This window comes from Phyllostomus hastatus, unplaced genomic scaffold (assembly GCF_019186645.2).
Source record: "Phyllostomus hastatus isolate PE091 unplaced genomic scaffold, TTU_PhHast_1.1 phas_scaffold_317, whole genome shotgun sequence".
In the NCBI taxonomy this organism is placed as follows: domain Eukaryota; kingdom Metazoa; phylum Chordata; class Mammalia; order Chiroptera; family Phyllostomidae; genus Phyllostomus; species Phyllostomus hastatus.
The window spans coordinates 28,882,287-28,893,647 of NW_025334023.1; the positions used below are offsets into that span (position 1 = coordinate 28,882,287).

Here is an 11,361-nt window from a genome sequence, read left to right on the forward strand (position 1 = left end):
AGAACTTGACGGTTTATATAATATGATGTTATTTGTTAGATGCTCTTTCTTTTTATAGTCACAAGATCCTCATTCATCTAAGATCTTTACTATTCATAATGGTTACAGGGACAGAACAAAACATAAAATATACTTTTTAAAACCTTCTCTAATTTTGCTATTCCAAAGAACCTAAAATAAATATTCAGGTAGTTCTGGCTTTATTTCTATCACCATTCAAAACATGTCATTTAGGGGCCCTAGCTGGGCAGCTCAGTTGGTTAGAGCATTGTCCCAATGTGCCAGGTTGCAGCTTGATCTGTGTTCAAGGCACATACAAGAATCAGCCAAAGAACGCATAAATAAGTGAAACAATTTACATCTTTCTCTCTGTCTCTGTCTGTCTGTCTGCCTGTCTGTCTCTCAAAAATCAATACATAAAAAATAAATAAATAAAACATAATTGAGAGGTACTTGAGACAAAGAGAGGGCAGCATAAAGCCAAGGGAAGAGAACATTTCAAGAGAAGACCTCCTGATCACAGAGGAGGTTAAAAATTATAGTGACCTCCCCCAGAGCAGTCCAGTGGAGCCCAGAGATTACTAAATTGCAAAGGGGAAAGGAGACAGTGAGTAAAGACAGTGAGCTGTATTGACTGAAGAAGTTAACATGGTGATGACTTGAAGAGAAGGAGTAGAACACCTTACACATGCTGTGGGAGGATGCAAAGAAACTTGGACATATGTATTGGTGAGAGGATGGAACCAATAAGAAGGGAAAGTTTAAAAACAGTAGAAATAAACTCTGTGAGGTAAGTCTCAGGCTGAGGGAGTCTGAAAGAGGCACAATCATGCACAGTAGAGAAATCACCCACATATTCGACTGCCTTTTAAGAGCACTGCTGACTCTCTGACCCTGAGATAAGTTATTAGTGCAAACTACTAGGTTTACACTGTTGATGTTATTACTGGTTAGCAACTACATCATTTGTTGAAACATAGCTGTATTCAACTAAACCATATAGACTATCTATTATCTATCTATCATCTATCTATCTATCTGATCTATAATTGCATAAGCTGGTATTAATTCTAGTTATTTCATTTCATAATTATGTAGTTGCTTTTATTTTATAGCCAAAGAGCTAGATTTTACATTTATCCCTGTTGAATTGCATTTTAATAGGATAAGTCCATCATTTCAACCTGAGAGTACATAGATCTCTAATTCAGTAATCAGCAAACTGTAGTCTGTAGGTTCACTGACTATTTTTGTAAATAATGTTTTATTGAAACAGAGCCACACTCATTCATTTGTGTAATTTCTATGGCTGATTTCATGCTACAATGACACAGATGAGTATTTGCAACAGAGAACTTATGCCCCACAAAGCAGAAAATATTTGTACCTTTACAGGAAAAGTCAGCCAACCTCAGCATCTAATCTAACCCATGAACTATACTTTCCAGCTAAAATATTCAAGTTTGGGAGGTATGTTTTCCATGTCTTCATTCAAGTTATAAAAATTCTAATCCCAATAGGATATAATCCAAAATACTGATAGAAATCCCTGTTTATCTCCCTCTTGACTAATACAAATCTATTAGTTACCACTAAAAGAATGATAACAACAGTGCATTATCATTAGGCTACTATGGTTCTTTTTCATGAGGCTGTCAAAGTGAGCCTGTAATTTTCATAGCTTAAATTCATGTATGTTTAAGCTAGTACCACGTACAATTTATGATCTTGATAAACATAACAAGTATATAATCTAAACTTTATGATTCAAAGACATCATTAAAAGTATCAGCAATTTTACTGGGCTATCATATAATGGTTCTGTGGTGACATAGGGAAATAGGTTGAGTCTTAGTCCATTTGGGCTGCTATAAAAAATACTATAGATTGAGTGGCTTATAAACAACAGAAATATATTTCTTATAGTTCTAGAGTCCAAGATTGCAGTGCCAGTAGATCAAATGTTTTCTCGCTGTATCCTCACGTGGGCAAAGGAGGGATCTCTTTGGTGTCTCTTTTACAAGGGCACTAATCCCACTCATGAGAACTCTGTCCTCATAACCTAATCAATTCCCAAAGGTTCCTCTTTCTATTATTATCACATTGGGACTTACTGATTTCAAGGTATGAATTTAAGGGGCAATACAAACATTCAGTTCATAGCTGGTTATAGCATTTTTCACCACATTTAATAAGAAGTCTATGAGAGCTATGCTTGCTTAGGTCTTAAGAATGCTTTTCAAAAACTGAAAATATAAGAGGAGACAAGAAAACTACTAGCTGTCACTTAGTGCTGATACTCCTGCTAGCTGTTAATCTGACTGCAAGCTCCTGTTCTGCTGCAAATATGGAAATCACATAAGCAAGAGGGATGAAATTACTTGGGAAGTAAAGGCAAATGGTCTTTTAATGCTTACCACATAAACTTTACAAACTCATTTTTATACTTTGTGACATTAATTTTGGCTTTTAAGTGAATTTGTTGCATATTTATTAGTTCATTTGGTTGTGTTTTACATAGCTGAGTTTGCTGAATAGCTAAATTCTATAGAAGTAGGCTGATGCTAGATTGCTTATTAAATGTTTTAGTGAAATGCAGAACTTGTCAGCAGCTTCTCACAATTGGGTCTGAAATGACTTGTTCAAAAGTAACATAGCATATTCAACCCTTGCTCATAGCTTATACCCAGCAATTGTCAGTAAGCTCCCTTAGTCCAAAGAAGGCATGCTAGATTTCAAATTTCAAAAACCAAGAATCTTAATACAAAAGCTTTCAAATCATGTTTGGCTCACTTTTATAGGTCAAGCACTGTACCGAAAACTGTGTTCATAAACACTCTACAAAAAATGCTCAAGTACAAAATCTAAAATTTGAGAAAAATCACTCCTTGTGATGAAAGGCAGTTAATATGCCTTTCACAGACTTCTGCATCTCCCAATTATAGAAAAACCTCTAATTTTCACATAGCACAAAACACAGTATTAACTGATCAATATTAAATTTAATATATAGATGTCTGCATATCAAGATAAAGAGCAAAGTTATATTTTTATATTTATCACCAACACTTGTAAGAAACAAGGTTTGCTTCATTACTGTTCTGAAAAAAAAAATCCTCAGAAGAAAACATTGCCTCCTGTCTGCGCACTTGTGCATTTTAGTGTCTCGTTGGCTTGTTCTTTTATTTATGGCTTATATCTGATTCTGAAATACTGAGTGGGGAGGACATTTCTGCTGCTGTGTTTGTCTTGGATTATTTCCTTTTTGCTATTATATATTATCTGCCTGTAGCTTTTTGGTAAATTGTTCTTCTCACAAGAGTAAACGTGCTCTGGCCAAATAGCTCAGCTGGTCAGGGTGTCATCCTGATGCAAGGTTGCGGATTCAATACCCAGTGAGGGCTCAAACAAGAAGCAACCGATGAAGGCATAAAGAAGGGGAACAACAAATCAGTGTTTCTCTCTCTCTCTCTCTAATGTTCCCCTCTCTCTAAAATAAGTAATTTTTAAAAGAGTTAATGTAAAACTGCTCCCTTTTAAATAAATTGCATTAATTCTGAAATTTAGAAGTTTGAAATAACTTAAAATATTATCAAAATTAGACAGGTTACTTTCATGATTTGCTTTATTTAATGAGATCTCAGACACATTTAATAATTTCTAATGCCTGGTGTGCTTAGCTGCAGAGGGGTACCCAGGGTGAGGAAACTTCAGTGTTGTTCTGAAGCACTGGGCACCTAATATTCACAGATTTCAGACAAGGAAAGTTAGGCACGTCCTCCACTATCATAATGAAAATAAATTCTGTGTCAATGCCCCCCAGGCAGTGGAGGTGTTGAAAGGCTGGTCTTGATCATAGCACTGGCCTGGCTGATCTCTCAGAAACACTACAGCACTCACTATTCAAACACAGAACAGGCCATATCTTTCCCTAAATTAAGTCTTTCAATGGCTTCCTCTTGCCCTCAGGATGACTGCCAAACTCCTTAACATTACTTCTCAGGCCTTTCACCAGTGGACACTTGCTTACCTGTATTGTCATCTCCAAATCTTGGCAAGTGCTATTCTCTGCACTAGGAAACTCCACCCTCCTTCCTCACTTCCATCAACTTTTTGAATCCTTCTCACTTTTCATTCCCCAGTTTAGACATCACGTCCTCCAAGAAGCCTTCTACAATCCCTAAAATGTATGTTGTGTCCACCTTGTGAATTTCAATACTCTTTATGCATTTTCTCTATTAAGGCATCAATCACACTACACAGTGGTTTCATGGTTTTTAATCTGTGAAATATATTTTTTGGAATAAAAATCTTAGAATGAATTGAAATATATGAAACAGAAATGTGGAGATACATGGAACTCTTCTGCTTAAGAAGGGGTGGAGAACCTGAAGTTATGTATGTTCAGCTTCCCCAGCATGTTTGTTATGACCTCTAAGGAACTTTCTGAGAATCTTGGGACTCTCCAGAGTGCATCTGAAACACAATTACAGTACTCTAGAACAAAGTGCTTATTTTTCTATATTGCTCACTAGACCACAGACTTCAAGAAGTCAGAAACCATGTTTGTTTCATTCATAATGTACTTGATAACTGAGCATCTGATCCAGAAAGCTGAAGACATTAGAGATGCAACAAGTAATTGTTGAATAAATGAGCAGGGTCAGTGGCAGAGCTCAGGTTAAAGAACTATTTGTCCTGTCATCTTTTGACAGCCCAGATCAAGCAAAGAATGACCTGAGTAGAGATGACCTTAAAAGAGATCAGGTAGTGCAAAGGGTAACACATCTCTTCTCAAGAGGCATCTTGATCTTTTATAAAGACCAGTGCACTACAGAAATGGCGTATACACAAGTTAGAAACATCCTACACTTGTTTGCTTAGAAGATGTTCTTATTTAAACACAAGAAGAATTTTATTAAGGTGTTCAGGAAGTGACTTTTTATGCTAATCAAAACATTCAGCAAAGAAAGCTTAAGAATCAGTTCCAGAAGGAAAATGATTTGCATTATGACTCAACTCTCCAGGACAGTGATAAATATACATATCCTTCTAGACTCTTAGAATAATGCTCAAGAGTCCTTTGTGACAGCATGCTTATGGTGGCCATTATGTACAGTAACTCTGGGGATATTGCTCCATTGTCTGACCCTACCGTTATGAAACAATGAACTTTTGCTTTCATACGCTGAAAGGGAAAATCTTGTAGACAAAAATCACTGTTATTCAATGAATACAATATGGCCATCACTATAACTCACAACTTACTGGCATCTTCTATTATACAGTATATGGACACCTGGCTGAACCAGCCTTTTTAGAAGAACCTCTATGAGACAGTGTAACCTACGATGGAAAATCAAAGCTATGTTGCATTTAAAACATGTCATCACCACTATGGTCTATGAGGCTTTAATACCCTTAGACTTGAACGGAAATAGAAACACAGAAGAACATGTGATTTAGACACTAATCTGATTCTTAGCTTTCAGATACTTTAATTTGTTTATATTGTTCTCTGTTTTATCGCTTTCCCTTTAAGCTTTGATCCTTGCTTCAGTCTATGTGCTGTCCTCAATAAAGATAATAGAAACCCACTTTATTTAAGAAACAAGCTTGAGTACTTAAAAATCTAAGACCTCAATCACTAAAATTGCAGGCCTGTCACTAGATAATGATAATGTAATAGATGATTCAAACACTAGAATATTAAACAATCTGACACCTGTAGTTTCTGAAAGCAGCAATAGGTCAAGAAAGTGAAGGGTAATTTTGTATTTTTAAACCCCTAAGCAGGAAGTTCTATCTAGTTTGATTTTAAAATAAGTAAGTAATGCCGTCAGTTAATTACTACCTTTATACTTCATGATCCACACTCTGAGCAATACCAGCTCTGGCCAGTTTTTATTACAACAACCAAGTTCATAGGCACTAAAATGAGAATACGTGCTCATATGTGGTTGCTTTGCCAAATGAAGATTTTTCCCTGTACTGAGAGGTGAATAAAGAAAAAGATATCAAAAGTAAATCAGTTTGAGAAAAAATTATAAATATGATATAAGGAAATATAAAAATTCAATTAATTACTGCAAACTAATTTTAATCTTCTTAGCTGCAGAACCTAGTTTCCTCTTGGATACAGAAACCAAATTCAAGCATTGCCCTCCACTGGGCCAGCTTCAGCTATTGTGCAGGTGCTGAGAAGGGCTCTACAGATGTTCCTTTTAGAACAAGAAACAGTTGACCCTTGAAAAACATGGGTTTGAACCGCATAGGTCCACTTATACAAGGAGTTTTGTCAATAAATACTGTAAATCTGCCCTGGCTGGTGTAGCTCAGTGGATTGAATGTGGGCTGCGAACCAAAGGGTCACCAGTTCGATTCCTAGTCAGGGCTCATGCCTGGGTTGCAGGTCAGGTCCCCAGTATGGGGTGTGTGAGGGGCAACCATACATTGATATTTCTCTCCCTCTCTCCTTCTCTTCCACTGTCTCTAAAATTGAATAAATAAAATCTTTTTTAAAATACTGTAAATCTATTTTCTCTTCCTAATAATTTTTAATAATTTTCTCTATCTTATTTTATTGTAAAAATACAGTATATAATACACATAATGCAAAACTTGTGTTAATCGGTTGTTTATGTTATTGGTAAGACTTCCAGCCAATGGGATGCTATTAGTAGTTAAGGTTTTGGGGAATCATCAGTTATATCCAGATTTTTGACTGATGCAGGTTGACAATCCTAACATCCAAGTTGTTCAAGGGTCCACTATATAACATAACAAAGAGTGCAGGAAGGCCAAGAGGCATCAGCAGACGAGCCTGCTACACTGGATAGAAGGAGATTATATTATTTATCAACCTTATACTTTATTTCTGTATCATTTCTTAGCTACTCCAGTTATTTGGCACTATTAAGTACAGGTTGATTAAAAAGAAGTTGTTTTTTGTCATCAAGCTGGACAGGATCCATCCCACCTCAGGCCCAGGACAATATGCCTGCCTTCATTGTTCCTTTCTTCATTCACCCTGACGCTAGATAGCAGCTAACAGGGTCAGCAGGGAGAAATCAATGGCACTCAAGTGTAATGATAGTTCCAGCATTAGGTAATGGTTTCTAAAACCCCTATTCAAAGGTCATGTTTAATTTTTTGTTGTTGTGTTTTTGTTTTTTTTTACCATTTGAAATCTGAGGACCAGATCATCTAGAGACCCTAATATGTTTCCCCTCATTATATTCCGTGTCCATGCCCTTCCCAAGCTTATACCCTATCTTAATCTGATAGTCAAAAGATTGAGAATATGGACCTATTAATGAGGCATTAGAAAACTTTGGGACAAATTAAACATGTCTAGAATCAGAACAAAGGTTTAATTTAATGTTGCTCTCTCTCGTCAGCTCAACTGATGTTATTAAGATTTTTCCAGACAACGTCTAGACTTTTTCAAAGACCCTCTCTTCTTACTCTCTCCTCCAAACTCTACGGCAATGTTTCTCAAATTTTTACATTATTGTCAATCTCTATTTAAGGAGCCTTTTTAGATTTTTTTCCTAACCACATCCCTTCCCTATGAAATATCAACAGTACAGATAGACTGTTAATCTGTTTGTATGTACTGACCCTTAGGAGGAGCACAAACCATTGTAATATCAAAGATTTTTTTCACCTCCTAAGATACAGTTTTGACCTTGTGGGGCAATCTTGCCTCTCTTTGAGATGCATGCTCTATAACACTTAAGAATAATCTACCGTTTGAAGATTCCCCAAGCTAACCACACTTCATAAGAGTTAAAATTTTTCAATCGGTATATAAAAATTTTTTAAGTAAACTATCTTTTCCTCTTTCCCAGTCTTATTTATAGGAAGAGACTGACATTAAAAAGTATCAAACAATCTAATCAATGTGTGTATGTATGTGTGTGCCTACTGTAAGAGTAATTGTAAAAGGGCCTTAGCTAAAATATGAAGAAATAAATCCAGCATAGTTTTAAAAATTTTGATAAGACAAATCATTTGTCATGTGGACTAGATAGAGTTTTTACACAAAAAAACAAAATGAGATTATTCTTTTCCCCAAAAAGTATTATGAGCTGCATGATTTGGTTTTAGTTGGAATTTTGGGTTACTCGGCAATGGTTACATACTTTTCATATTCTGTCCTTGACTTCTTGTAACTGATACTGAGAGGCCAAAGATTACAAAATTATGGCTATGAAGTCATGCAAATTATAAATGGCATTTTACTTTATGCAGCTGAAAGGGCATATAAAGTGCAAACATTAACAAAACTAAAAGTCAGCTAGAAGACTATTCCTTTTGGAAACAGTAATGAGTTTCCAAAAGGAACAAAACTATAAAACATTATTCTTGAACCTAAACATTTTTTTAAGTTTAATAAGAATATTTTGTGCTTTAACTAAGTTGGAAAGTTATAAGAAAGGTGCTGTACTAAAGTAATTCTATAAAATAGGGGGTCTTTTGGTCAGGAGTTGACTCTGTGGCCTCCTACAGCCCCTACACACATATGCCATTTCAGATAACTTGGACATACTGAAATCCACAGTCCACTTGTCATCAGAAAATATAATAAAGTTTTTTCTGTTCATTTGTTTCAAAGTTCAAAAGCCTTTCAGTGAAGTCCAAGTTAAGGACATACCAAGAAAGAAACTGATAAGGGAATAAGGTGGCTAATATGAGTTTACCAGAGAACAGTCAAATATTGCCAGCTCCAACAGTGACCCCATTAAGATTAGCTTGGTGATCTCCTTAGGGGAGGTGTTAGAACTTTAAGCAAGCAGAGGAAGAGAAAGATATTGCTGATGAAGGAAAAATACAAAAGTCTATAGATCAGTTCAGGTAGGTGACAGAAACAGCTGCAAAATACTGGCAACATCAGCTGTAGTTGAGAATTGAGAAATAAATCAACTTCAGATCTTGGTGGAGGCCCAGAGAATAAATAAACTCAGTTAAAATCTCTGGGACCTGATAACCAGGTGTTCTCTGGAATGAAGAAAAACAAACAAGCCTGCTTGGGACCTTGCTTAGAATAGATGTTTAAAGAGCTTCCCTTTTTGCAAACAGTTGGAAAGCCTTCTGTGTAAGGAAACCAATAGCAGAAACTCAGTACCCCTGTGGTACACATGGTACCCTATAACCCCTATTTTTCCAGACTCTGAGTTTCTGAGCCACTTTGAACCCCAGTGGGAAAGTCACCTTGGGGACAGAAGGAAACATGCTGCACACAGCCATCTCCTCAAAATAATGCATAGTTGTCACTCTGTTCCAGAAGTGACTGAGAGGCTGAAATGTATCATTCCTTCTCCCCTCACTAAAAATTAAAATAAATCACCCAGAGAGGGTCACTCTCCAGTCCCTCCACCTATTTATTATAAATGCCCCATCTATCCGACTTTCAAGTTCAAAAGGTTAAGAGCTTGACCGATGGGCGGCGCAGCCTGCAACTTTCTGTAACTCCGTGGTCCTGGAATCAGTGACTATTGGACACCGAAATGACTTCTCTACAGTGTATGGAGATGAGCCACCTGACCCACTGGATCCTCTGCAGCACGCATCCTACTCCTCTCAATCCCATTCTGGAAAAAGCTGCTCTCTCAGGACTGCGGACAGGCAGGAACCTCTCCAGCACAATACATTCACCACATGAAAGATTTGGAGAGAGAAGATAGATGGGGTGAGGGGTGAGGTGGGGGGGTGGAGAGTCAATGACAACAAAAAGTGCTTTTTTAATTAAAAAAAATAAAATCGGAGCCTCTTACCATCTCGTCTGAGGTTGGTGTTGCGCAAAGCTTTGATGGAGGCGCTCTGTGGAGCTGCAGAAGTGTCCCGATAGCTGCAAAAGTTTGCGCAGACTAGAGTACAGACGAGGATGAGTCGGTGCATTGGGATCAGCGACTGAGGCACGCTGTGACTCTAAGAAAAATCCGGGAGAAGCTCCGGGGACTGATGCTGCACGGTGCTGCGCCACACTTCTGCTGCCTGCGCTCGCCCAGCGCTGGCCCGCCGCCGCTAAGCTAATCGCCTAGCTCTCCCAAACTTCCTGCATGCTGAACTTTCAGAGCACGTGTGGGTGCCGCACTTCCTTGTAGTGCCGGGAGTTGATAAATGGTGACGGGACAAACAACAGGTTGACGTTTGTTCGCCCCCTCCGGTGGCCAGCGGCTGCAACACAGGCTGCAGGGGGCAGCGGCTGTGCGTTGCAAGGCTGGATAGTGAAGCAGCTGCGTCCTCCGCCCTTGGGCTGCGCGCACTCACTCTCAGCCGCAGTAGCAGCCCAACTTTCTCTGGCCAGGCTGTAACCCGCTCTGCAAGTGAATATGCCGGCTTTGACAGTGAGCCAGGACTCTTCCCACTACCCTGCACTTAACCCTAGACGTTAGATCAGAAAGGGAACAGAAAACAAAGTGGCCAGGAGGAAATGGGAGAAGGTGGAATCCCAGTGCTTCTCCAGGGGTGACTGACTCATTTACCCACAAGATACAGGTCATGTCATGGTGATAGTGGGGTTTGGGGAGGGGGCTGCGGTTGGAAGTGTTTAGTTTGCAATAAATCTTGACTAGTTCTACTTAACCAAGATTTCACTCGGTGAAAAAGTGGAAAAATGTACTTGCAAAGGAGCTTAATTCTGTGCTTTCCTTTGAACTTCAGTGACTATGTATGACTTTAGCTGACTCGGCTAATTTCTCAGGGAGAACAGCAGTCCGTTCTTCCTAGCTCACAGAGCTCTAGTAGTCATGGGCCCATGGGGTGAAGTGCATGCACAGTAAATTCTCAAGGCTATTTTTATATGCCCCATCTCCACCTCCTCTTTGTATGGTTCTGGTGAGAATTTCATGACATAATTTTATTATATTGTTTTCTTTGTAGCTGAATCCAAGTCCAAATTTCATAATTTCTCAGCTACTCACCCATGAGATCTAGAAAGGACTTTTGTCATTTTCTTTCAGGCCTTCTAGCTTCTGAAAGTCTGAGGTATGAGAAGTAAGTGATGTACACCTATAGGGAGCTGGGAGTGGCTGAGAAGGGTAGAAAGTTCAGAAAAAGACAGACTTCACAATTGCACCATCCCATGCTTACTAGGACTCATGTATTCTTTCCACATACTCAAAGATTAATATAGTTCATCTTGTTGTTTTTATCTAAAACAGTGTATCACAACTGTCATTTTGTTGGTTATGAAATCAATTTCAAGACCAACATTATTACTCTTTTTTATTAATACTTTATATTTTAGAGCAGTTTTATGTTCACAGCAAAATTGGGTGGAACATATAGATTTCCCATGTACCTTCTGTGTCCACACATGTATAGCCTCTCCTGTAATCAACATCACCATCAATG

The 11,361-nt window shown here is 38.1% G+C and overlaps 1 protein-coding gene across 2 annotated transcripts in view; it reads right to left on the minus strand.

The window, feature by feature from the left end:
* Nucleotides 1–10,260, minus strand: part of PDGFD (platelet derived growth factor D) — a 244,309-nt gene extending 234,049 nt beyond the window's left edge. For both annotated transcript variants that reach the window (XM_045818302.1, XM_045818301.1), the window contains exon 1: nucleotides 9,780–10,260. In XM_045818302.1, coding sequence (XP_045674258.1) covers nucleotides 9,780–9,903 — 124 coding nt within the window. In that variant the 5' untranslated portion in view covers nucleotides 9,904–10,260. The remainder of the gene's footprint in view (nucleotides 1–9,779) is intronic.
* Nucleotides 10,261–11,361: the final 1,101 nt, after the last annotated feature.